The sequence below is a fragment of the Bremia lactucae genome, linkage group LG6 (genome assembly GCF_004359215.1).
Source record: "Bremia lactucae strain SF5 linkage group LG6, whole genome shotgun sequence".
Classification (NCBI taxonomy): domain Eukaryota; phylum Oomycota; class Peronosporomycetes; order Peronosporales; family Peronosporaceae; genus Bremia; species Bremia lactucae.
In genome coordinates, this window is record NC_090615.1 from 7,289,228 (window position 1) to 7,314,335 (window position 25,108).

General features: G+C 45.6%; 8 protein-coding genes across 8 annotated transcripts; 4 read left to right on the forward strand and 4 right to left on the reverse strand.

Moving 5' to 3' along the window:
• Positions 1 to 1,284: 1,284 nt before the first annotated feature.
• On the reverse strand, positions 1,285 to 3,067 carry CCR75_000470 (uncharacterized protein). The gene is made up of 8 exons (XM_067958577.1): positions 2,541 to 3,067; positions 2,387 to 2,481; positions 2,258 to 2,319; positions 2,137 to 2,189; positions 2,019 to 2,071; positions 1,887 to 1,952; positions 1,452 to 1,810; positions 1,285 to 1,398 (listed from the first exon to the last, which is right to left on the reverse strand). Exons 4-6 carry the CDS (start codon positions 2,178 to 2,180, stop codon positions 1,897 to 1,899), a joined length of 153 nt encoding a protein of 50 aa, XP_067818011.1. The 5' UTR covers positions 2,181 to 2,189; positions 2,258 to 2,319; positions 2,387 to 2,481; positions 2,541 to 3,067; the 3' UTR covers positions 1,285 to 1,398; positions 1,452 to 1,810; positions 1,887 to 1,896.
• A 654-nt stretch (positions 3,068 to 3,721) lies between these two features.
• Positions 3,722 to 5,689, forward strand: CCR75_000471 (uncharacterized protein; the record flags this gene model as incomplete). The annotated part of the gene is made up of 1 exon (XM_067958578.1): positions 3,722 to 5,689. The coding sequence occupies one exon, from the start codon at positions 3,722 to 3,724 to the stop codon at positions 5,687 to 5,689; it is 1,968 nt and encodes a 655-aa protein (XP_067818012.1).
• CCR75_000472 (uncharacterized protein) lies at positions 3,930 to 6,776 on the reverse strand. Its single transcript, XM_067958579.1, has 3 exons — positions 6,561 to 6,776; positions 6,450 to 6,495; positions 3,930 to 6,376 (listed from the first exon to the last, which is right to left on the reverse strand). The coding sequence occupies exons 1-3, from the start codon at positions 6,734 to 6,736 to the stop codon at positions 6,065 to 6,067; spliced, it is 534 nt and encodes a 177-aa protein (XP_067818009.1). The 5' UTR covers positions 6,737 to 6,776; the 3' UTR covers positions 3,930 to 6,064.
• A 94-nt stretch (positions 6,777 to 6,870) lies between these two features.
• CCR75_000473 (uncharacterized protein) lies at positions 6,871 to 8,833 on the reverse strand. The gene is made up of 4 exons (XM_067958580.1): positions 8,385 to 8,833; positions 8,213 to 8,323; positions 7,647 to 8,151; positions 6,871 to 7,573 (listed from the first exon to the last, which is right to left on the reverse strand). Exons 1-4 carry the CDS (start codon positions 8,810 to 8,812, stop codon positions 7,250 to 7,252), a joined length of 1,368 nt encoding a protein of 455 aa, XP_067818010.1. The 5' UTR covers positions 8,813 to 8,833; the 3' UTR covers positions 6,871 to 7,249.
• Positions 8,834 to 8,951: 118 nt separating this feature from the next.
• On the forward strand, positions 8,952 to 11,930 carry CCR75_000474 (uncharacterized protein; the record flags this gene model as incomplete). The annotated part of the gene is made up of 1 exon (XM_067958581.1): positions 8,952 to 11,930. The coding sequence occupies one exon, from the start codon at positions 8,952 to 8,954 to the stop codon at positions 11,928 to 11,930; it is 2,979 nt and encodes a 992-aa protein (XP_067818015.1).
• Positions 11,931 to 12,149: 219 nt separating this feature from the next.
• Positions 12,150 to 15,797, reverse strand: CCR75_000475 (uncharacterized protein; the record flags this gene model as incomplete). The annotated part of the gene is made up of 1 exon (XM_067958582.1): positions 12,150 to 15,797. One exon carries the CDS (start codon positions 15,795 to 15,797, stop codon positions 12,150 to 12,152), a length of 3,648 nt encoding a protein of 1,215 aa, XP_067818016.1.
• Positions 15,798 to 15,872: 75 nt separating this feature from the next.
• CCR75_000476 (uncharacterized protein) lies at positions 15,873 to 16,673 on the forward strand (the record flags this gene model as incomplete). Its single annotated transcript, XM_067958583.1, has 2 exons — positions 15,873 to 16,400; positions 16,468 to 16,673. The coding sequence occupies 2 exons, from the start codon at positions 15,873 to 15,875 to the stop codon at positions 16,591 to 16,593; spliced, it is 654 nt and encodes a 217-aa protein (XP_067818013.1). The 3' UTR covers positions 16,594 to 16,673.
• A 2,785-nt stretch (positions 16,674 to 19,458) lies between these two features.
• CCR75_000477 (uncharacterized protein) lies at positions 19,459 to 21,148 on the forward strand (the record flags this gene model as incomplete). The annotated part of the gene is made up of 2 exons (XM_067958584.1): positions 19,459 to 19,584; positions 19,652 to 21,148. The coding sequence occupies 2 exons, from the start codon at positions 19,459 to 19,461 to the stop codon at positions 20,801 to 20,803; spliced, it is 1,278 nt and encodes a 425-aa protein (XP_067818014.1). The 3' UTR covers positions 20,804 to 21,148.
• Positions 21,149 to 25,108: the final 3,960 nt, after the last annotated feature.

Sequence of the window (25,108 nt, forward strand, 5' to 3'; positions counted from 1 at the left end):
AGAGTTTCGGGACGACGCGTTTGCGTCATCCCAGGTACAGGGGTCTGTACCTGTTGTAATCTCAACAGTTCCGCCTGTTGAGAGCCTTGCTGATTCAGCAAGGCTACTTTTTCCTTCATCTCGTCAAGTTCATGTTGTATGAACTTGGCGACGGTTGAATGGAGGGCATCTCTGTCTAAGTTGGACAGTAATGCCAGTATTGCATCGTTCCCTACGGTCGAACTCATTCGTTTAACCGCACTCCTCTCTATATCACTTAGAAAGGAGCAGCTTTCAGGGGAAACGTGATGCGTGTTCCCACTACCATCTAACATATCCATGTGGGAAATGTGGTCCTTGGACTGACCAACAAGTGCTGCCAGGTGTAACGGGGCACTACGACTTGTACTGTTTCAGTACAAGTCCACTTCACACTGCTTCAGTTGTGAGTGGTGCCTCTCGTTAGGTGACGTACACTGTACGTATAGAGGAAGACTTGTCTTAAGACAAGTTAACTTAAGAGGGTAAAATGAAAACTGTATTAATATAGTTAAGTGTCTCATAATCTATCTTTGTAAATGTTGACTTAACTATAAACTAATACTAAACATGTAAATGAATTCGTATCTATCTTATCTTGTAACTCTCTTTGATTACTTCCGCAGCTGATTAGTCTGCGGAATAAATATACATAATGGCCTATACCTATTTATGGATAAGAATTCAGGATATTACTATATAAAGTAATATCCATGAACTATTATCTACCTTTTAGATAATATATTAATTAACAACCTTTAAGTGTTAATTTCATGTAACGATACACCCCGTTACAGCTCCGTTACATGCGGAATTAAACTCTGCTTCTGCAAGGGATGCAGCAAGAACTACGCGCGCTTTCATTTCCACTGAAAAAATACCCGACGCTCAGGAGTCAACTAAACCTAATGTTCGAGTCAATTGAACCTGCCGACGTCATTTTCTTCACGCCGCACAAGGCGATGCAAACCCTCGATCTAAATTTTTCGTGTGGCTCCGACTGTACCTTATTTCTATATGTAAATAAGAGAATTATTTACAGACGTATTTTTTTTTGCCAAGATAGATGCTCTGCATCTTGGCAAATTACGTCAGTGCAGTAACAGCTTGAAAATAATATTACAATTCGTGTCGACATTAATTTGTCGTTATTGGCTGTGGCAAAAAAGTAAGGCTATATCTGTCTATTGCAGGATGACAAGCTCATCTTTCTCGAACTCTGTCGTCACGACGACTCTAATCGCCACACTCTTACTTAGCAGATGAAGGAGCAATTTATCATGGGACTTCCGTGTATGCTAAAGGTCAACATCAAAAATATCGTCCGATTTGCCATCTTTATTATTTTAAACTTCCTGACGACATAACGACGCTAAACATGTAAGTATTGCCGTCATAATTTCTTCGTTTACTTCCAGATTTGTTCTTTTCAGCTTTAGGCTTCCTTGCCTGCCTAAATCTTCGTAGCATTGAGGGAGTTTCGTAGAATAAGTCAACCAAACAACTTGTTGGCGATCTCACAAGACAATATACGCAGCTCGAAGTATTTTTTCTTAATTGAAGATCGGAATTGTGTGGTAAAGGCGCTTTATCCCATTTTAGGCAAATCGTTTCAATATCAGCCTTGCCTAAGAAAAAAATTATTGCCACCTTATGCCTTATTTTCACTCTACACGCCCAACTAGACTATACAGGGGACATGGGAAAAGCCTTGATAAAGCCTTCACCAAGGCTTTGCAAGACGTCTGGTGCCGTCATTGAGCGCTTATGTTTGTCAAAAGCAATCTTGGAGCTAGATTTAAATGAAAAGGTCCAACATATCTAGTCAGGTGCCGTTCGAATCCGAAATGTGAGAATTATGCAACTACCTGGCTCGCGTTACAAGAGAGCCTCCAAAAGCTGCAAGCATGAGCGGATTGCCTTGGAAGGAGTGTCTGTAACGTCAGCATTTGGCACCTCGTGAAAAGCTGATCATCGCAACAAGAAGTATCTACGCGTACAGATCAGCATGCTTGATCCACGCGGCAAAAGTGCCGATAGCTCCAGAAAGTACCTACAAAGACGCAAGACGTTAATACCAATACTTTCTAAGTATCATTTTCTTTTTGCAAATCGCACATCTCCTTGTCCACCGCATCGGCGCGTACAGCCGAATTCATCATTCGTTAAAGCTGTACAGCCAAGCAACATGACAAAATTATCAAAGACAAGCTGACAAATTATTTTTGTGCGGCCGTACTAATAGCGCCATCCGAAAACGTATCAAGACAACCCTTCTGGACGATGACTGAAAATCCGAGGCTGTGCGGGAATACCAATGATTATTCATAAAACTATTTCGCTTTTCAGAGCTCGCGACAATACTTACGCCTCGCTTAGCTGAGCTGGTGGAACCTTTGCGGCTTGGGCAACATCGATGTTCGGCAACAGGCATGTAGCAACGCACAATCGTGCGTATTCCATCTTCAAGCAACTTGCGAAATTAATAGGTATTTCCCAAAAGCGTATAACATATCACTTACTGCATTCGGCGTTAAAATAGCGTTTGTATAGCCTTTCACAATGTCTGGCTCCATGTACACAAGAAACAATGCGTCGCCATCGAGAATAATCGGCAAACCGGTCTCTTTAGTCTTGGCAATCACCCGACGAACAATTTGTTGCACACTAGCATCCCGTCCAAGACCAGGGCCGATCACCAATGAGTCTAGTCTTGATAAAACTCGCCCGATTCTCTCCACCGCGTCCATCAAGACCTCGGCGCGCTTCGACTTCTCAATTCTCGCCAGCGCCGCGTCTGAGCACAGCAACGGATGTACAATCAGCTCAGGACTGTAGCACTTGATAGGAATCGCAGCTTCCTCGACGCAAAATACATGACACAGATCAGCGCCCGTCTTAAGGCTTGAAATGCCGGCGTAGAATGGTGCGCCAGTGTACTCGAAAGACCCGCCCATGACTCCTATACGACCTGTAGATTAATCAACTCCAGCACCGTAGGAACACAAAATTTGTATCGGAAGGCAAATATGCCTTGTACCTTGCTGCCCTTTGTGATAATTTGACGTAAGTGGCGGGATCAAGTGCGAAAGAAGCGAGCGCGCATTCATTTTACAACTTCAATGAGGGATGCGTGTGGCATTTTTCACGTCAATTTTTTCGAAAGGTCCGACGACCTAACATGGTGTGATAAACACTTTATAGGGAGGGACCAACGCCCTGTAAACCACACTAAAAAAGGTGAACTCTATCGCCCGTGCTAGATATAAACTTTTTCGAAAAATACACTTACTAAGCTTAATTTAGGCGAGGACGTATATCTGACTACGCTGAAATCACTTTTCAATCGACGCTATTCTTCACCTCTCTTCCACCGGCCATGCTGTCACCATCGCTGCTTAAGACATCTACGCGTCTTGGAGGTTTGCGAATAGCAACTGCGCCTTCGTTGCTTCCAGCCGTACAAGTGTTGCACCATACGCAGACCCGCACTTTCATGGCAAAACAAGTTTACAAGCTCGCGAAGCGCGTGATGCCGCGAATGTCAAACACGGAAAAAGCGGCACTGGAAAGCGGCACCGTGGGATTTGACCGCGACATCTTCTCGGGATCGCCATCTCTTGCTACGCTGGACAAGTATTCGGCACAATTAAATGCCGAGGAACAATCGTTTATGGACAACGAGGTACAGCAACTGTGCGAAATGATTGATGACTACGACGTCACCCTCAACCAAGATTTACCTCTGGATGTCTGGCAATATATCAAGAATAAAGGTTTTCTCGGCATGATTATTCCTAAAGAGTATGGTGGCAAACAGTTTAGCGCACATGGCCACTCGGTCGTGATTACCAAGATTGCCACACGTAGTGCTGCCGCGGCTGTTACAGTTTGTGTTCCCAATTCACTAGGACCTGCTGAGCTCTTGCTCCGCTATGGAACTGAGGAGCAGAAGAGCTATTTTCTACCTGATCTGGCCAACGGCAAACAACTACCTTGCTTTGGTCTTACAGGCCCTTCATCAGGTTCAGATGCTGCTAATATGCGCGACTCTGGCGTTGTGTGTGAGCAGAATGGTGTTTTGGGCATTCGTGCGACATTTAACAAGCGCTACATTACGTTAGCACCTGTCGCCTCATGTGTCGGTTTGGCTGTGGATGTGAAGGATCCTCAGGGATTGCTGAAAGGCAAGGGGAACCCAGGTATTACTGTAGCTCTGCTTGAGCGCAACCATCCTGGCCTTCAGATGGGCAAACGTCACGACACCATTTCAATTCCATTCATGAATGGCCCAGTGACAGGTCAGGACGTGTTTATACCAATGTCGAAGATTATCGGCGGCCAGGAGCGTGTCGGCTTTGGCTGGAACATGCTTATGGACTGCTTGGCTGAAGGCCGCTCCATTAGTTTACCGGCTTCGGCTGTGGCTGGCGCTAAGTTGTCTGTCAACGCTGTCGGTGCTTATGCACGTATCCGTCAGCAATTTAAGGTTCCTATCGCTAGTCTGGAGGGCATTCAAGAGCAGCTTGCTATCATGGGTGGCAATGCTTTTATAATGACGAGCGGCCAACACTTGGTGAACGCTATGATTAATCAGCACGAGCAGCCAGCCGTGATTAGTGGCGTGTGCAAGCAGCAGATCACGGATCGTGGTCGTGACACTGTCATTCGCGCTATGGATGTACTTGGTGGAGCTGGTATCTGCAAGGGACCTAATAATTTTCTCGCAAATATTTTCACATCGCTCCCTGTGATTATCACGGTAGAGGGAGCTAACATTCTTACACGCTCTTTAATAATCTTTGGCCAGGGTCTGACACGGGCCCACCCGCACTTGTATGAGCTGATCAAAACTATTCAGCATGGTGACGATCTTGAAGGATTCAAGAAAGAGTTGGCAAAGCTGGTAAAACACGGAGCAACGAATATGGCTGGCTCACTGAAGACGGCTGTTACGCGCTCGCGCTTTAAAAAGTCGAACGGTTTGCTTGCTCACTATGAATCTCAAATGGACAAGTTGGCTAAGAATTTTGCTTTATGCGCCGATTTGTCGCTGACTCTTGGCGGTAAACTAAAGTTTGCTGAAATGACTTCAGGCCGCTTCGCAGATGTGTTTTCGAGTCTTTACCTGGGCTTCTCGACCATGTGGTTTTACAAGAATAATCGCCACATTGACGGAATCGATGTGCTTTTTGATTATGCTATGACGCAGCTGTGTTACGAGGCTCAGCAGGGTATCGTTGGCATCAGCAAGAATTTCCCTATGCCTGTTGTCGGCCCTTTCATGCGCCGATTGTCTTTCCCATTTGGCCTGCCGTACAATGCACCAACTGATAAGCAGATGCGTCAAGTCTCCGAGCTAATTACCGTTGACTCGGGTGTGCGTAGTTTGCTGAGCGAAAATGTGTTTGTGTCAAAGGACTTGAATGACCGTGTTGCATTACTGAATGCGACGCTGCCGAAGGCTGTTAAGGCTGGTCGTACGCTCACTGCGATGCGCAAGCAGAAGCGCACTGCTACAATTGACGAGCAAAAGTTTTTTGACGAGGTGGAAGCTGCGCGTGAGGTCATTATCCAAGTAGACAGCTTTGAAGGCCTTGGTGCTGAAATCGGCAAGCCGAAGGACTTTGTGCGTCCAGGCATGATTGGCAACAAATTCGAGAAGAACTAATAGTCACCTGCATTTAGGTTGCTAACAATTCATTGTGACATTTTTCTTTGTTTTTGGTTCATTATGTTCTTGTATCTGGGCATGTTAATGCTCTTGTTTTAAGAGCACCATTACATACAAATTTAAACGCGAACTACAAGACGAGTCCTTTTTAAATTATCACGTTGGCTAAAGGGAAGTATAAGATGCATGTTCAGGTATTCTGCAATTCCATAAGATATATCATTTCTTTCATATGATTATTTCCGTAGGGCACGTCAGCGAGCAAGCAGCGTCTAAATTCAGTTTCTCAGTAACAAGAAATACCATTACTTTTCGCTGACAAAGCTCTGGAAACATCGAGTTTTAAGCGCCAGTTGTAAAACATTACATACGCTAGGTACGAACCTCGGTGCATTGCCTAGCGCATCGCACAAAGGCGTCAGCTACATCCTTGCATATCAAGACGTCCCTTCCGTTATTTCTATAGCATTGAAAACACGCTTCGCGCTCGTCTGAGCACTGGACATCTCGGAGCGGCGCATTATATTTTTTCTTGCTGATTTCGGAAACAAGCTGTTGCACGCGCTCGCTCTCGCGTTCTTCCTGCTCCTTTGCAAGCTGCGCTTTCTGTGCCAAACTAGGTAAACCTTTCGAAGTATTCTGCTTGTTTTCCAATTCCATTTTCTTTCGACAGTCGTCAACACCCTAGACAATAGTCGAGAGAACCGTCGTCAGCAGACCAACACCCTCGATTATATATACACAAGTGTCGTTGAACCTTTGAGTAAGCCATTTGCAGCTGCTTCTTGATGACTGTTTGCTGCCTACATTCGTATGTAGGTTAGCACAATGATACGTTTCTTAATTTTTTTTAAGTTTAACTGCGTACTCAACACTCATGCCCCCCACTAATTGTGAGGTCTTGTTATGTGTCCCTTGCACGCCATTGATTTGGTTGACCAATGCTGGCGTAAGGTAAACGGAACCTTGTGTCGTTGCTGCTTGCTCATTTTTCGGGCGAAGCTCTGTGTCAGACGTCACCACGCGCGTCTGCTTGGCGCCCATGGCAAAATGAATTGATCACCGTTTAGCAAACTAGTATGCTTTTTGATGGTTAAAGCGATATCGATATTCCACATCGTAGACGTTATGGACTTTATGAAGCGGCACTACCCAACGGAAAAACGACAGCTGACGCGGGTTGCTCAATTAACTTAATCGATTAGCAAAGCCATTTGCCGAACTTTATTACTATTTCAGATAAAACAGGGTTATGTCAGCATTGTCTGAGCAGCATATGCTCCTCATACTATTTCTTTCAACACAAAAAATTCCGCCGGGAATCCTTCAGCTGTAATGCCTTTAAGCGATAAAAGCTTTGGGCCACCGCAGTTGCGTAGCTACAATTTCAGCGACTTCGTAGATTATGTGGAATATAAAAGTAATACGTGTGGCAACGGAATATCGAGATATCAAATTTACCCACACAATACAGGCTGCATAAAAATATTCTTTCTTTAAGCCTGAAGCCGTAAATTTGTTTCCTCGATGTACAGCACAACGAGAAGCAACAAAACCTTACCAGATGAAAATGTAAAGTCCCAATAGCAATGTAAGTATGAACGTGACAAAAACTTTCAAGAAAAAATTGCGAGACGCGTCAGTACAGCGAGGAGAAAGATCCACTCCTGCAAGAAGAAAGCCGCTATCAATATGCAGATGAGTGTTACAGTTCGCAAGGTGTTGGTGCTCCTCATGTCGCTGCTTCTTAACATACAAAAGCGAGTTTTGTAACATCGTCAATACCGGCAGCGCCATGTTACGCTTTGCTGCAAGCTCAAAAACATCGCGTAGCTCAGCGTCAAAATTGGTCTGCAATGGCGGTATTGCCTTCAAGTCAGACTGCGACATTCGCATAGTAACGACTTAGACGCAAAGTCAGGAAATGAGAGGTCCCTGGCATCTACAGACCTACCGAGATTACAGATGTGTCGTCGCTAGATGAAGCGACCAAACCAAGATCAAACGCCCGAAGAACAAAAAAGTTAAAAATCCAATTGGGTAACGGAAGGAGTATCATCAACGACTGAACAGGAAAAAGTGTGGCAGCACTCGTATCAGGACTAGACTTCACACCACCCCTACGACTTGACCTTTCCTCGGTAGAAGCTACACTAGCCGCGACAGTTTGAAATAGCTCGTCCATCTCCACCAGGGCTTGAAGAAATAAATATCGTGTATTACGATCCCTTAGCCCGCCAATTACGGATTTACCTGAAAGAGCATTAATGTAATAGAATGTACGCAACATTGTGCAACCCCACTTCATCGCTGTGACACCAAAATATTCACTAGTTGATATTGTAACAATGCTATACGGAGAAGGAATCATTGTACCTTGAATATTGTGACGGCTTAGCACTTGTATTCCCGTGCTTTCTAGCACATCCAGTGCATAAAGTGCTGGTGATTTTTCCTTTCTGAGCAACAAACCTCAGTAATTTAGCACTTCATCCATATTCCGCAAAGATCTTCTCTCACGATAGTCTTTCCACGAAGAAGCACCCACTCGAAAGCGGCTTTAGCCTTTCATTGACGTCCTTCACAACTTGAAAAGCTGCTCCTCCATGCAATACAATAGCCTCTGGAAGTCTGCAATAAGTATGTCCGTCAATTACGACCGCTCTACGCTATTAAATATCAAAGAACGTACGCCAAATTGAGCTGAGCAAGACGACGCATTGCTGTCTGTAAGCTAAGCACCACACGCTTGGGATGACTGTCACTAGGCTTTTCCAGCACTTTCTGTAAATAACTGGCAACTTCCAGCGTCGCGTCTGCGTCCACCATCAGCAGCCATAAGTCACACGCGCCTAGAAACTTCACATTCGTCGTCTCTTCATATACGTCAGCTGAAAAATTACAGCTGTCTAACACGGCGCCATCACAACGCAGCGCCACAGCGCCGGACTTTAATTTGCTCTGATCAAGGTCTTTGCCGTCATTTGTGACCGCGACTAGCCATGTTTTCGAGCAGCGACCACTTGAAGCTACACACAAAGCCACATATTGCGCCAGCTGCGCGCCTTCACGCGACAACGCACTTTCCTTCGTGTAAATTACACCCACGAGTGGTAACATTCTTGCTATTGCGGAATTGACAACCACTCTGACACTTGTGCATACACGGAAAACTTCAATTACGATCTTTTTGACCTATCATCGATCGACACTTGCGGTTTCCCCTCAGACTTGCGTGGAAGAATCTAAGAGCATCGAGATGGCGGGCGTGACGAATGAGCGCTACTGCACGGTGCTGCTGCAGCAGGCGACTGGCGAGAAGGCAATTCCCCCGTCACAAGACGAAATTCTTAAGGGTCTTGAGTCGCCCAAAGTGGAGCTCAAGATCCGCGCTGTAAAAAACGCTATCTTAGCGTTGTTACAGGGAGAGAAGCTGCATAAAGTACTAATGCACATCATTCGATTTTGCTCGACACAAAGTGATCACACTTTGAAAAAGCTGCTTATGGTATACTGGGAGATTGCACCAAAGTACGAGCAGCAGAGTCCAGGTGAAAAATCCGTGCCCAAGCTCCTCCCCGAGATGATTCTCGTGTGCAATGCACTATTGAACGATTTGAATCACCCAAACGAATACATTCGTGGCTGTATGCTTCGGTTTCTTTGCAAAATTAAAGAGAAAGATATTCTTGAGCCGCTTAAAGACGCTGTGAAGAGTAATCTAACGCATCGCCATTCGTACGTGCGCAAAAACGCCGTCATGACGGTCTACATGATGTACAAAACCTCGGGGGACTTGCTTATCCCCGACGCTCCAGAACTCATAGAGCGTTTCATTCTTAATGAGAGTGACCTGGCAGCAAGACGCAATGCTTTTATAATGCTAAACGACTGTGCACAGGATAGAGCCGTCGTCTTTCTGATGAACGCCATGGACCAGGTCCCCAAGTTTGGCGACGGATTTTCGCTTGTAATTCTTGAAACCACACGCAAAGTTTGTCGACAGGATCCTGCGCAGAAGGCGCGATTTGTGCGCTGTGTCTTCCAGCTTCTTAATTCTTCGTCCCCTGCCGTCAGCTATGAAGCCGCTTGGACGCTCGTCACGCTCTCGGCCGCTCCCACAGCAGTCCGTGCGGCTGCTAAAACGTATTGCGGTCTATTGAATTCCCAAAGCGACAATAATGTCAAACTTATCGTACTCGACCGGCTTGCTGATTTAAAAAAGTACCACACAAAAGTGCTGCAGGAGATTTTGATGGATATAATGCGTGCGTTAAGTTCCCCCAACTTGGATATCTGCAAAAAAGTGCTAGAAATCGCCATGGATCTCGTCTCGGTGCGTAATATTGACGAAGTTGTGACCCACTTGAAACGCGAGGTGGTAAAAACGCAGGATAAGACTCGCGAAAAGGCCGGTGAGTATCGTCAGCTACTAATTAAAGCGATTCACGCTTGCGCCGTCAAATTTCCTGAAGTTGCGAATGCAGTGGTGCACTTGTTGATGGAGTTTCTTAATCAGCCTGATGGTGCGATGGATGTTATTCTATTTGTTCGTGCGATGTGCGAGAGCCACCCGGATTTGCGAGAGAGTGTTTTGCAGAAGCTCATGATTTCTTTCTCAGATATATCGCTGGCAAAGGTCTACCGTGTTGGCCTCTGGATCCTAGGGGAGTATGCCACCTTGCCACATGTAGGTGGTACGGAGGATGAGACGTCTGTCTTTGAGGCGGCTAGCACGATATTCACCGCTATTGGTAGCCTGCCGCTGGCGGCTGAGACATCACTCAAGGCATCGACCGAGAGCCCCGAAGGTGCAGAGAATCCGGCCATTGCTGGAACTGCATACGCGAATTCTGTTACCAAGAGCGTTGTGCTAGCAGATGGAACGTACGCCACGGAAACTTCATACGCTGCCCCTGCTGCTAAGGCAGCAATAAGTGAAGAAGATACAGCGCCTGGCTTGCGACGTCTATTACTCAGTGGGGACTTCTTTCTTGGTGCGGCTGTGGCTTCGACATTGACGAAGCTATGCCTTCGCGTATCAAATGGCAATGTTGCGAGCGCTACGGCTCGCAACGCTACGATCAAAAAGTTAGTGATGGATTCAGCTCGCTGCATGTGCGCCATTGTGGCTTCCGGACAGTCGAAAGCAAGCCAACACGAAATTGATCAAGACTCTGTGCGCCGCATTCTCATGAGCGTACGCGTTTTGCTGGACCCTGCGAGCGCTCACGCCACGCATACGATCATTACGGAGGAGTGTCGAGCTGCGTACCGCCGCCTTCTCGATGCTCAAAAAGCACAAGAAGCCGAAGCTGCGCGTGATAATGGAGGTGCAAATAGTGAACCCGTCACGCAGACGGACGATTTGATCAACTTTCGGCAGCTGCGTGGCAAGAAAGCTTTAGGCTCGACAGATATTGATATCGACGACGGTGCAGACATTAATCGCGCGCTCGGCCAGCAGAGTGACGGCTCTAACAACGAGTATGCTGGTGCAATGCGACACGTGCATCAGCTAACAGGCTTTGCTGATCCCGTGTACGCTGAAGCATGTGTCACGGTGCATGATTATGATATCGTGCTGGAGATTTTGGTGGTTAACCGCATTCCTCAGACACTTACAAATTTGATTGTCGACCTGTCAACTATCGGTGACCTTAAGCTCGTGGAGCGCCCTCAGCCGCAAACCATCGGGCCTCTTGACCAGCGCACGATCCGCGCCAACATTAAGGTAAGCTCAACGGAAACCGGCCACATATTTGGTACCATTATGTACGACTCGGCTTCAGGTGCTGAGAAGACGTACGTGAATCTTAATGACATTCATCTGGATATCATGGATTACATCAAGCCAGCCACATGCACAGATACAGCCTTTCGTGCAATGTGGGCCGAGTTTGAATGGGAGAACAAGGTGGCCGTGCAGACGGAGCTCTCGAACGTGTTCGAGTTCTTACAGCACGTGGTAGACAAAACAAATATGCGTTGTATGACACCTACGGCATCACTGGGTGGGGACACAAACTTTTTGGCGGCCAACTTGTATGCCAAAAGCGTATTCGGCGAAGATGCGCTCGTTAATCTTAGCGTGGAAAAGCAGGATAGTGGTCGCATCGCTGGTTACATTCGCATTCGAAGCAAGACGCAAGGAATTGCGCTTAGCTTAGGCGATCGCATTACTGCAGTCCAACGCGTCAAAGATGATCATGGCAAGCGAAAAAAACTTCTTGCTTAAACTATGCAATCTCAGAAAAATGTGTTGTCAACCTAATTTCAAGCAGGACAATAGGCAGCACAAAGCAAGCGTGATGGCAACTTTTTAAATTTTACTTAAGATGTTGTAGTTACACTGGACAAACACTGGACGAATGATCAAGCGCTCAATAGCAACACCACACATTTTTTTCTTGACCATTATGCTTATTCTATGATATTCACTTAATCGCTTCTCGGGCTACCACGGTGGTGTACTGACAATGGAAACAGTAAAGCTTTCGTACGCGTGATGGTCCGCCACTTCTTGTCGGGTCTCATCCTCGTCAAGGCCTATAGTCTCAAGCTCAATTCCCCACACCGGACCGTATATCCTGATACTGTCAGTGGTGAGCTCTACTCGAGGAAATGAATCGTCTTTAAAAATCTTTTTTGGCTTGTCATCGTGGAACCGCACCGTTACCTCGACGTATACTTTTACAGGAGGTAGCAAGAGTGCCATTGATTCGGCCAAACGATGCTCAAACCACGCGCCAAGACGCTTGGGTATCATAACGACAGGCACATCCAATAGATCATCCGAAGCCTCCTCACGATACGAATCCGTACCTTCCATGACAATCACTAGGTCATTATCTTCGTTGTTAATAACAATAACACCTGCAGCGCCCCACTTCTTAGCATTTCGAGCCTTTTCTTCAAAAAAGCATTCACCTCGCTTAACTAGCACAATTTTTCCTTGCAATTTTCCACTATTCAAGTGTAACTCCTTGTCGCAAGCATCCGACGGATCAGCCATAATAAGCTCTCCTCCAGGGAACACACGGGACGTCTTCAATAATCTTGTTTCGCCAAATTCAGCGCCAACACAAGGAAGTGTAAACAACGCATTCGACTTGCCATTGATATCAACGTCAGCGGATAAATTTTCAGCGGATATATTTCCTATTATGTTGCGCGTCAGCTTGCCACGAGACAATGTGCTTCCGATTCGAACGCGCAGTAAGCAACGCTGATCCATTGAAATCCTTAGATCATCGTTGATCGTATACACATTGTTCCACCCTAAGTAAGGTGGATAAAAACGATCACCTTGATCGATTTGAAAACTCTTTATTTTCTCGAATGAGTGCATATCGGCTCCACTGTGATTTTCAGGATCATCGTGTAAGCCCAACCCGATAAGAAAGTAGCTCGAGTCAATTCCACTTGCATCGATCCAGTCACCGTTTTCTTCTCGTGTAACACGTACGCGGCCTTGCATTTGCTCAACTCGAAACTCACCGAGTTGACTACCTCCGTACAAATAATGCGCAGCTTGTTCTGTCTCAATTCCAGGTATATCTTCAAAAGGTGCTGTTAGCAAACGCTGGCTTGACAACTTCCTCTTAGAATGATTTGCACTTCTTGGACGAGCCTTTCCTTCCAACGCTAAAAGCCTTTCTTGTAATTCATCAAATGTCTTGATCCCTTTATTATTATTCGCTGTGTCCAGTATTAGCTCGGAAATTTTTAATTCAGTAGCTGCAAAATTTCTGGTTTCAGAAATTGCATTCGTTCCGGCTGCAGCTAGAACGCGTTGGTCAGCGTCCAGCTTGGATGGTCCGACTAACGTTGCAGGAGATGACGCACGAGGTAAGCACTGCGAAGTATAAGCAACAACCTTGCTTTCGTAATGAAGGGAGTAGTTGATAAGATCGTAAAATTTGGGAACTTGGCATAACAAAACTTGTGCAGGCGAAAACCGACGATCGGATGTAGATTCGCTATCGTTTGCAGAACTGATAATTGGGATCAAAATTGGTTTAACGAGCTTCGTAGGTAGAATCGGTAGAGGGTGGGCCTCCGTAGTCATAACATACTTGCCCAGGCGAAAAAAGTGGGATGTGTTAAATAGCAGATAGAGATATTTGCACGTTTCGGAGAGAAAAAATGACGGCATGTGGTCCTCTTTCGTCTTCGATTCGACGTCAGCAATACTTGCATAGCCACACGACGTCTTTGTGTACTTTTGAAGCGAGTAAACCACATGAGCACCAGCACGCAGCCACGAGGAGTCATTAGTGGCCTCGTGCATGTAAAAAGTTGATTCAATCAGCTCGGGCCGAAGTGGGTAACGAGCTCCAACCCCACGTCGTGGCTTATTAGGCTTCCAAAGTCCAACATTAAATTGCTCTGGTAGGAATCCATAGTCACGCCAAATATGATAAAATGAGTTCATTGACTCAGCAGCAAATTTCAAATCGCCAGCAGCAATTTGCATCCCAGGCCAAAACGCGGCCAGACTTTCAACAACAACGGCCGTGCTATCTTTTTGGTCATGGCAGCCTGTAAACATTGACACGTCCGTGTACCAGTCTTCATGCTTGTTATAAGTCATTACAGCTGGGTATACTTGCGCAAACATCTCTAAGGCTTCTAAATCACCGTAAAGTTCGTACATCTTCATCAGATACTCATAGAAGCTATCCGAATTTGCTCCCGGTCCGGACGTAGTTTCAGTCCATTCACCAGTCCTTGTATTAATGTGTTTTCCAAGAAGTCCACGCTTCGAACGGCGCTGGAACAGCGCTCGCACAGCTCCTCGCGACGCAGTGGCGTATTTAGGCTCTCCTGTAAGAGCACTCAACATCGTAAATTCTATCGAAAGTGACCCTGCACCAGCCGTTGACGCGACAGGTGTTTCTCCATTAGGCACGCCGTTTTTAAGATTAACTGTGCCATACGGAATCCCCGTCACAGTATCGAATGCAGGCATGAGACGATTCCCCAAATCAGTGGCTAGTAGCAGCAGAGCACCATCATAATCTCCGTCTGGAAAGAGCTTCAAATCGGTATTCATCGCGAAAAGATGTGCCGACAACAGACCTCCAAGCACTCGGATTGTGGTCTCAAACACTGAGACTTCCGTATCCAAATCAAAGTCCAGCGTGTCCACGACTATCTTCACTGCTCTTCTAAATTCCGTCGCGTCTTCTAGCAACGCTAACGTATCGAGTGTATCAATTAGTGTAAGCATTGGGAGGCGTCCAAGCATAAACTCGCCACCTGTGCAGGAAAGCGGCAGCAAGTCGCCCTGCGGAAACGCATGTGCCAAATACCCATTGTATGCATGGTAAAACATCTCTTTTACCGTAACGGTTAGCGCCTCGCGTTCATCTTCCCCCATGGAAGTCGGTGCGGAAAGCACAAATTGATCGCGCTGCATGAGTCCACACGCCACGGGCGAACATACGTTCATGACATACTCACACGGAGATCGTTCGTACACTGCTTCGACGTAAGTTTCGTTATCATGCAGTACACAGCACTTGACGTGAAGATTGACAGACCGAGGAGCCTGTTGGGTCTCGCAAAAGTCACCCGAGCCGTAGAGCTGCTGGACCATGTAGCCCATCCGGCTCGGGTCTGCCAATTTGTCTAGATTGTCGACAGCTAAGATACGTAATGACTGCGCCTTATGCGCGTCAAACACTCCCAAAGTTATGTTTCTTTCCGGTGTGTTCAGGCCTTTGGCCACCGTGTGGAACTGCCGCACGTGGCTATCGAAACACCATTCGTAATGCCACCAAGCGCCGCCAACATGGTGGCGCAGACAGCTCTTACCGCGCATTGTTCGTTTTAATCGGTTTTTAAAGGCCCGACCACTATCTCCGGAGAGCGCATGGAGCCCGTTAAAGTGCGGGAGTACACCAAGGTGGTCCTGACCTTGTGCTTGATTTTTGGCTTGTGCGACACCGAAAAGAAGCGCCGTGAAGACGATAATGATGCATGTATAAGCATACGTCACGGTAGTAATCGAATGTTTCACTGGAGTACGAAAGGTGGTAGCAAGGCGATCACGTTGCAGCTGACGAGGCGGCATTGACGGCCACGTCGACAAAACCATTCGAAAGCCTGTATGTCATCGAAGAGGTTCTCTCAGTCAGTATCGAAGGTCATCGCGTTTTACGGCGCTTTAACAATGCTTGTCAACTTGCAGCTTAATGGCGATGGGGTCAGTGTCTTACGCAGTTACTTGGCCACGCATTTGACAGCAAGGCAGCTAAAGGAGCCAGCCATTAGGAAGCTTTTGGAAGGAGACGAGAAAAACGTGATGGCCACGGGTCACTTGCGCCACGTCACAACTATTTTAAGCGGATTACGGGTTTTGGACGCGTCAACGCCGACGCTAGTGTCGCTACTGCGCCAAGGACAAGGTACTCGAGCGCGAGTTGTGGCAAGCTATGTATACGAAAACGAAGCAGCCCAGGTGGAGAGAGCTAAGTACTTGGCCGAGCGGCGCCGGAAGCTGCTTCGACTAGACGAGGAGATACGCTACAGCAGCATGGTGCGTAACGTCAAGCCACAGTCAGCGGATAAAGAACTAGCTTATCACCTGATAAGCGTGCGTCAGCATTTATCGATTGGAGCAAATATGGTAATGGCTCGTATCACGGCTTTCGTTGCCGTGTACTTTGTCGCACGGAACCTCACGGAAAACGAAACAACGGTGAGATTGAATTTAAAATTGCTGTTTTACTGCGAAGTAATTCTGACAGTGTTATGCTGTCATAAAGCGACTTATGTTTGGGCTCGGAGGCGCCATTGTCATGATGATGATTGAAATGGTTTTATTTATTACGCGCGCCGCCAAATTTGAAAGTATTGAAATTCAGAGGAAAAAACACAAGAGCATATTTTAGTGGTATTTCTAACATTCCATTAATAGTGACGGAAGAGCGTGATTTCAATTAAATGTCCGAGTTGTTTGGATGCATTTTTGCTCCCAAATCCTAACACTTTCAACTTCGTTTAGGAGCGGATTCGCTAAGTGTATTACGAGCGTAATCGGTACTCGAATTAAATTGTCAGTCGTGTCTTAATTGAAGTTGGTTGTTTGATAGCTCTTAGCGACTTTAGCTTTGGAAAGAATGCGCTGTGTAAATAATTCAATTTTGGTATGGAGAAATTAAAAACGTTGCTTTCCTTTTAAGAATGTTCATCATGGTTGTGGCAATGCCTATGAAGAAACGGTGTCAGATGCCTGTAAGGTTGGTGGATATGAGCTCCAATTTATTGGTAATTGGTCGAAAATAGAAATTTTTGTGGTGTGGAAATATCAATTTTCGTTAGAAATTGTGACGTGTGCATACTTACAGCACAGACCTTGACTGTTTATTAACTTTTACGGAAATTATTGTTATTAATTTTCAATCGAAATTTATCCTGATTCAAGTTTCCTGCTAGTAGGAGCTACCAAACAGCAAATACAAATGCGCTTTACACGGCTCCAGACTCCATTGATGCTGTCAAAACAAATGTCCGCTCTTAACCCCTTTTGCATATAATTTGGACTAGAAGTCTAAAGCAAATATTGGACTAACAAAACTAGAATGTGCTGGTTCAAATAGGTCGGGCTTTCTGTTTTACTAGATTAAATTGCAGCCTCAGAGCAAAACCTAAAGACGTTCGCCTTACCGAATTTAGAATTCCTTGTCGATGGCTTCTTCGTTTTGGGCAATTTAATTCTTAGTTATGATTCTGCTCTTATTCCGTCGTTTGAAAGGTAAATATGCTTGCTTCTTCACGTCCAAACCTTAAGTTATCTTTACCTGTGCTGCTAAGTACGTATCTTGTTTGATGTTGGCAACAATTTCATACCTCGTTTCACATCTTGCAAAAGTACTGCTGCAAGTTCTCGCAAAAACTTTACGACGTTGTTGACCTTTTGTTCAAAGAAAAAGGTAAAAGACCAAAGCCGGAATTAAGGTGTTTAGTTGTTGCGTCAAAATTTGCTACTTAAAATTTCTCTATTAATGTCAAAAATATAATATTGTACTCATAAAATTAAAGAGCAGGAGAAAAAACTACGGAAGAAACAATTTTATATATACTGTACAATAGTGAAAGCATATTGATACTTTTGTACTTTTGGATTGCTTTAGGGAAGGGACCTCAGCTTTTTGGTAAACGTACCTCACCCCAAATAATCCTTTCAAAAATAAGGACAAAGAAACTAATTTGACCTATTTACCATTTTGCAGGTGCCCATGCTGTCTTGAAGCGATGGATACAGGTCTCAACAGGTGACACGCTTGGTGTCTGTCTACTGCTTGAGAAAGCATGTGATGAGCAGGAGCAAAACCTCATCCAAAGCAATAACTATCAGCAAACGCACAACCTTTTTGAGCACAACAATATTTATGGACAAATGTCAGAAAGAAAATTTCACGTCATGCATTAAATCGACATGGAAACAGTATTACAAAGCTTTGCTCCCTGTAGAATGAGCCCCGCAAAAACATTTTAACACCAATTATCGGCATTCCCTGCAGTTATCGCATTCGAAAATGCAATTACCTGGTGGTGTTTTGACAAAAAAAAGAAAATTTCATGTCATGCAATGTCAATTTTAATGCATGACATGCCGTTTCTTTTTGACATTTTTCCATTAAAGATCGTTGTGCTTAAAAAGGTTGTGCGTTTGGTGGTAGTTATTGCTTTGGCTGAGGTTTCGCTCCTGCTCATCACATGCTTTCTCGAACAGTAGACAAACACCAAGCGTGTCACATGTTGAGACCTGTATCCATCGCTTCAAGACAGCATGGGCACCTGCAAAATGGTAAACAGTTGGACTAATTTCTTTGTCCTTTTTTGTAAGGATAATTTGAGGTGAGGTACGTTTACCAAAAAGCTGAGGTACATGAATTGCTTTAAAGTTTCCAAATTACTCAATTTATGCCAATATAGCACGACTTGCTTTCACTGCCCCAAAAGATGCGATTCGTGTGAGAACGAATACTATAAAATTAAATGTATTGTCTGTTTAAGCATTAGTACTAGCTCGGACAAATGACTCTTATCGTTCATTGTGGTAGGTGACGCATCCGTAAGCACTTAGATGGGCAATTTCTAGATTGGCTAAACATCTTGTCTTTTAACTGAAGCAACTTTCCTACCGTTATTTAAAATTGTGCAACAACCTTAGCTAGCACATTATCACACAGATTTTGGCTGCAAAAAGAGCTTTTTAAACTCCGACAAGGAGCTACTTGCAATACCCTATGTTTTTTGTCAAGTTTAGATTTCATCCATTAGGCAACAAGAGTGTGATGCGTATTCTAAAAGACGGCAACTAAGTCACCACAAGTACACGGCTCTTAAACCGTTAATGTGGTGAAATACACTTTGTGAATAATTTACCATCTAGAATGCATTTGATGTGCTTCGAGTGATGCCACTAAACGTTGGATGTACTGCGTAGTCATAGTGGATACCTTTATCGATAAAACGAGGGACCCGTTATGCGTGCGAGTCATAACCATCCTCAGATTCGCCATCGTCTTCCCCGCTTGTCAGTAACTCCTAACGTTGCGGTCCAAGGCGACCGGACAGTGAGCAACCCACCTCGGAGTTGCACAACAATTTGCCGGTACAAATTACGTCAGACACAATTTCAATTTTCAAAAAAGCGTTTATCTAAAAAAAATATCATCAGGTTCAACAACCCCAGATCCACCAAATTTTAGGACATCACTTTAAATAATCCGACGCAACGCTACGTCACGATGTCTCGCCCAGTCCTCCAAACTGCGCGGAATCTCGCCAGCAAGGTTTCGAGCAGCCAATGGTTGGCCAGCATCCCGATGGGGCCCGCTGACCCCATTCTGGGATTGACCGATCGCTTTAACAAGGTCTGTAAGCTCTACGATTTATGGTGTCAATACATAAAAATTTACCAATGAGCTTGCATGATTCAAGGACACGGACCCACGGAAGGTCTCACTAGGCGCGGGCGCATATCGTGACGACAACGGAAAGCCTTATGTTCTTCCCTCTGTACTGGAAGCCGAGAAGCGCATTATGGCCGCCGGCTTGAACAAGGAGTACGCTGGTATAGCCGGAATGAAGGACTTTGTGGACCTGTCGTTAGAGTTCGCTTATGGCGAGGACTGCGAGGCCCTGAAAGAGGGACGCATCACTGGCGTGCAAACTATCTCTGGCACGGGCGGAGTGCGTCTCGCTGGTGAATTTTTCAGCAAATTTTTGGGCAAAAATGCTCCCGTGTACCTGCCCAACCCGACGTGGGGGAATCACATTCCTATCATGAAAGACGCGGGCATGGAAGTGCGTCGCTACGCATACTACGAGCCTGCTTCGCGCGGATTGGACTTTAGTGGCTTGATGAATGACTTAAAAGGAGCTCCAGATAAATCGGTCTTCTTGCTGCATGCGTGTGCCCACAATCCCACAGGGTTGGACCCCACACTCGAGCAGTGGAAGGAGATCGCTGACATTATGAAGGCGAAGCAGCATGTCCCATTCTTTGACTGTGCTTACCAGGGGTTTGCCTCGGGAGACGCGTCGCATGACGCCGCTGCGATAAGATTATTCGTGAAGGAAGGCCACAACGTCTTTTTATCCCAGTCTTACGCTAAAAACTTTGGTCTCTATGGCGAGCGTGTAGGAGCCATGAGTGTGGTTACTAACAGCAAAGACGAGGCTGAGCGCGTACTGTCGCAACTTAAGATTATTATCCGTCCCATGTACTCGAATCCGCCCATTCACGGCTCGCGTATTGTGTCTACGATACTATCGGACACGCAGCTCAAGCAGCAGTGGTACCGTGAATGTAAGGGCATGGCCGACCGCATAATTACCATGCGCACGGCTCTTCGCGCGGCCATTGAAAAGGTTGAGAAGGACAGCGGCTTAGAGTCGAACTGGAATCATATCACGGAACAAATTGGCATGTTCTGCTACACGAGTCTAACAGAGGCCCAGGTGACCCGCATGATTGAAAAGCACCATATCTATTTGACCAAAGATGGCCGCGTGAGCATGGCTGGTGTGACGTCAAAGAACGTTGAGTACATTGCGCACGCGATCACTGAGGTCGTGCAGAACGCTTGAAACAGGTGCTTCGCTCGTAGCAATTATCGCTTGAGCAATCCTTAAGAATAACGGTTATATCTTTCGTCCATTTATCGATAATACCCTCTGTCTTGGAAGTTTAAATACCTCTGCGTTGAATGTGTTATTGAGGTCAACTTGCTATCAACAAGGTTAAATGAAGCGAAGTTTGAGGTTCATAGTTTGCGAAGGATGTCGTAATTTGGACCGGCTTTATGAAACGGGTGTACCTGTTTCATAAATTTATTTCCTGTAATAAATATAATTTTTATAATAGGAGAATAGTAACGACTCGAAATTTTCAATCTCCCCTATTTATCAAAAACAAAAATACAGAATACGCCACTTTTTATCATACATCTCAATGTCGAACTATCAATTCACTGAACAAGCAAAAAGACAAAATAAAGCTAGGAAATCTTTAAGTGACATATATTATGCGCTGATAATGAGCCTTAAGTTTCCGCTAATGGGCCTTCACCTCTCTTGTATTAAATAAGTGATTGAATTTGGAAACCTCTGATTGGTCAGGATTTGTAAGGATATACTTCTTAGAACTAACTTTCTTGGTGCCCTTGATTGTTGTAACATAGCCCTCAGCTGCTGCAGCGAGCTTGATTCAGCGTGTCGAAGACAGCTATAAGAGGTTCTAGGCATATAAAGAAGACTTAAAATGTGGTTTATGGGAGTTTAACTACGTGGTGATAAAATTCAAATAAAAGTAAACTGTATGTATATACCTTGTCAGCGATCATCTACATCTACATCAACAATCAATGTCAAGACCAGGATGTTCAGAATCAAGTACAGGATCGAACGGCTCAAAATCTTCGATCTGTGGCGCTGCTGGAGGTGCGTCAGGCGCTGCTTGTGCTTGCGCTTGCGCTTCTTGACGACAGGTCCTTGCGTTGTGACCCTGTTGTGACCGCAGTTTCCACATCGTCGACGTCGCGGGGGATTCATCCATTTGCTACATGCTCAAATTGTGATAAATTGCGTCGAGTAGAGTCTGTTGGGCGCCCGCGCGTCCTTACCAGCACAGGATCACGGACGGAAGCACTGGAGCAGCGAGAGCATGATCGCACAGCATCCTTTGCTAATGTCTGTCAGCATTAGCATACCTCTCACGATGGCCTCTCAACACTGTATCATATCCGACAGCATAATATCTGACAAGTTCAATTTCAGCCCTTGGTGGTGGAGGTTGGACCAGCCACCAATGCTGGTCAAAATCTTCTACTGTCAACGGCCGTCACAATCCGCTGAATGCATGCCGACAAGGGTGGCCGATGTTTGTTGCCAGCAGATTTTGACAAGATCCTGGTTCAAGCCTATTGTGATACTGGCGATGGGCCGCCAGCACACCTGCGACAAATTTTTGCCCATTATGGCCGCAAATAGAGATCTATGCTGAATCTCGACGATGGCGCTCTCGCTCGCATGTCAATGACTGACAATACCAAGTTGGCCGTGGCAAGCAAGGCCGAGAGCTGTGTTGAGCGACAACAGATCGCCGAGCGAGAATTTGGAGTAAATAGTCAAACAAGCAAGATCATCACTGCCAACATAATGCTGCTTATCTGTGGATACACCGCCTACTTCTTGACAGCCGCATGCGCGCACTCGACGCACGACGTCATCACATGCCCGTAATGGTGAACATCGCGCAAGTAGCAAGACACGAACATCTGTTTGTATAGTGGCCAAGTATCCTCCAGATACCGTGTGACATGAGCTGACCCCCAACCCTGATCGAAACCAGCTGTCGGTCATACTCGCCGTTGTTTGGGCTTGTACCGGGCAGTTCCATGTGCTGTAGTTGCTTGAACGTCTCGGCGGAGTCAAAATGCCGTCGCATCTTGGCAGCTATGTTCTTGTTAATATGCCAGCGACAGAATAGGGTCCTCGCGAATGGAAAACAGCCTTCAAGCGCGTTTATTAACGCCATCTCGCGATCAACAACAAGTATTTTCGGTGTAGCGATGCAGAACATTTCATGTACCTGCCTCAGGTTCTGCATCGCCCACAGGTAGTTGATTCCCGTCTCGTTGCGCATAAAATAGTATGCAAAAGTGTAGCTTTGGTTGTCCGCAGTGATGCCTACAATGTGCAGCAGTGGTAGTATATACCGATTGGTCTTGTTGGGGGCGTCAATCAAGAAGATTCGACTAGCGCTAAACCGGGTAGCGATCTCCTTGGCAGAGGAAGACACGATGAACAGGTGGGTGAGCTGCTGTTCTGCATCGACTGGCGTGTAGTACGGTGCGTTGTTGTTGGTCCCGTTGTTTTCCGCAAGACTATCAAGCAAGACTGTAATCGGATATCGCCCTCCTAACACTCTGTGGCGTTCATGTGCGCGGATATTGTAGACATCGCGCGCAATTACACCCGCAACACCAGATTGCCGAAGGGAGGCAATGAAACGACCAGCGGTGATACCTGCTTGCAAACCACCTGCAAGCACTGCTTGTCGTGGTTCTTCCATAAGCGTACGTCCACGTGGATGCACCGTGCTGGCCACAAAGGGCTCGTGCTTATGCTCTTCTTGGATGACTCTGATTGACCACTGATCTAGCTGATCTTTATGTCGTTCTCGTGTGAATGTGGCCGAGAATGAGCAGTCAGTGGCGCAGCTGGAGCTCATTCGCTGACAAGGAGGCGCTGGGCCCGCATCTGCTGCTGAACGAGTTCGGCGGCCGTTACATGAGCACTGAAAATTCACTGCTTTAACCGCACCTTCCTTGCCGTTACCCACCCTTTGTCGCCGTTTGATGGTTATGATATAGCCTTCCGTAGTGTGAATTCGTCTAGCGCGTCACGGGCGTCGTCTACAGAGTCAAACAGCTGCCCTGAAAATCAAATGAAGCCTTCCATGTTTGCTTTCGAAGAAGGGAGGTTAGTTGGCGCTCAAAGAAATCAAATGTAGCTGCTAATATAACGATGGAATCAGTGAGGTTGCATTGTTTATAGTTTAGGAACCAATCAATAACACGGTGGTAATCAGCTTACCTATATAATTGGTTATTCTGGTATCATGACAACCATTAAAAAGGGTAAACCAATATTTATCTCATATACATTCCATCAAATAACTTCATTAATCTATTGGCTGTATGCCCTTTAAGGTGGGTGTGCGTTGTGGTCAGCACCATATTTTGCGATGAATGGAGGTTAGTTAAAAGAAGTATTACCTTACAAACCCTGACCAATCAGAGGCCTCCAAATCCAATCACTTAGTCAATTAATGCGAGGTAAAGGCGCATTAGCGGAAACTGAAGGCTCATTATCAGATCCCATATCATATATTATTAGCAGGAAAATTACTATGAGCTCGCATTCGGGGGACACTAAAATCCAGCTTGAGCTTCTCTGCATGTGCGTCGATTGTGGGTGTTTTGCCCGCACGATTTTGCAATATTTTTTTCCGTTGACCTTGCTCTGTGGAAGTGTAACGGGGCACTGCGACTTGTACTGATTCAGTACAAGTCCACTTCACACTGCTTCAGATGTGAGTGGTGCCTCTCGTTAGGTGACGTACACTGTACGTATAGAGGAAGACTTCTCTTAAGGCAAGTTAGCTTAAGAGTGTAAAATGAAAACTGTATTAATATAGTTAAGTGTCTTGTTAATCTATCTTTGTAAATGTTGTCTTAACTATAAACTAATACTAAACATGTAAATGAATTCTTATCTATCTTATCTCGTAACTCTCTTCGATTACAATTACAGCTGATTAGTCTGCGGAATAAATAGACATAATGGTCTATACCTATTTATGGATAAGAATTCAGGAAATTACTATTTAAAGTAATTTCCTCCAAATATTATCTACCTTTTGGATAATATTAATTAACAATCTTTTATTGTTAATTTCATGTAACGATACACCCCGTTACATCACCCCTCCCTTAAACGACAATCACTCTGAATGTCATTAGGTGGAGTGGTCGCTAAATGACCACTTAATTTTTAAAATGATTTTGATTGGTCAGATCCATCATTTTAAATTCCATCGCATGAAGGAACAATTCATGCGGGGTGAGGATAGTGTTGAACCTTCGGCTGCGGTTCGTGCAGCCGCGGGTGACGCATTGTTATCTCTTGCGGTAGACGTTCCGTCTACCGTAGTGTCTTCCACTCGCACAACACTTGGTGTTGCGAGTGCACGTGGTGATTCACCACGTGAGTACGACCCCTCTTTAGAGGTCGATTATGAGTGCGAGTCGGACGAAATGGCCGACTCGGGGAGGATGGAACAGTCGCCTGATACCCGTCAGGCGGCTGATTATGAGCCTTCGAATGAGA

Excerpts from the sequence above, each read along its gene's own strand:
- CCR75_000472 (XM_067958579.1), bottom strand. The coding sequence starts at position 6,736 with ATGGGCGCCAAGCAGACGCGCGTGGTGACGTCTGACACAGAGCTTCGC. Across the intron at positions 6,496-6,560 it reads GTGGGGGGCATGAGTGTTGA|GCAGCAAACAGTCATCAAGA; the intron begins GTACGCAGTTAA and ends ATACGAATGTAG. Across the intron at positions 6,377-6,449 it reads TGCAAATGGCTTACTCAAAG|GGTGTTGACGACTGTCGAAA; the intron begins GTTCAACGACAC and ends ACTATTGTCTAG.
- CCR75_000470 (XM_067958577.1), bottom strand. The coding sequence starts at position 2,180 with ATGATGAATTCGGCTGTACGCGCCGATGCGGTGGACAAGGAGAT. Across the intron at positions 2,072-2,136 it reads GATGCGGTGGACAAGGAGAT|GTACTTTCTGGAGCTATCGG; the intron begins GTGCGATTTGCA and ends GCGTCTTTGTAG. Across the intron at positions 1,953-2,018 it reads TGGATCAAGCATGCTGATCT|ACACTCCTTCCAAGGCAATC; the intron begins GTACGCGTAGAT and ends CTGACGTTACAG.
- CCR75_000473 (XM_067958580.1), bottom strand. The coding sequence starts at position 8,812 with ATGTTACCACTCGTGGGTGTAATTTACACGAAGGAAAGTGCGTTGTCG. Across the intron at positions 8,324-8,384 it reads CTTGCTCAGCTCAATTTGGC|ACTTCCAGAGGCTATTGTAT; the intron begins GTACGTTCTTTG and ends TACTTATTGCAG. Across the intron at positions 8,152-8,212 it reads TTCTTCGTGGAAAGACTATC|AAAGGAAAAATCACCAGCAC; the intron begins GTGAGAGAAGAT and ends TTTGTTGCTCAG.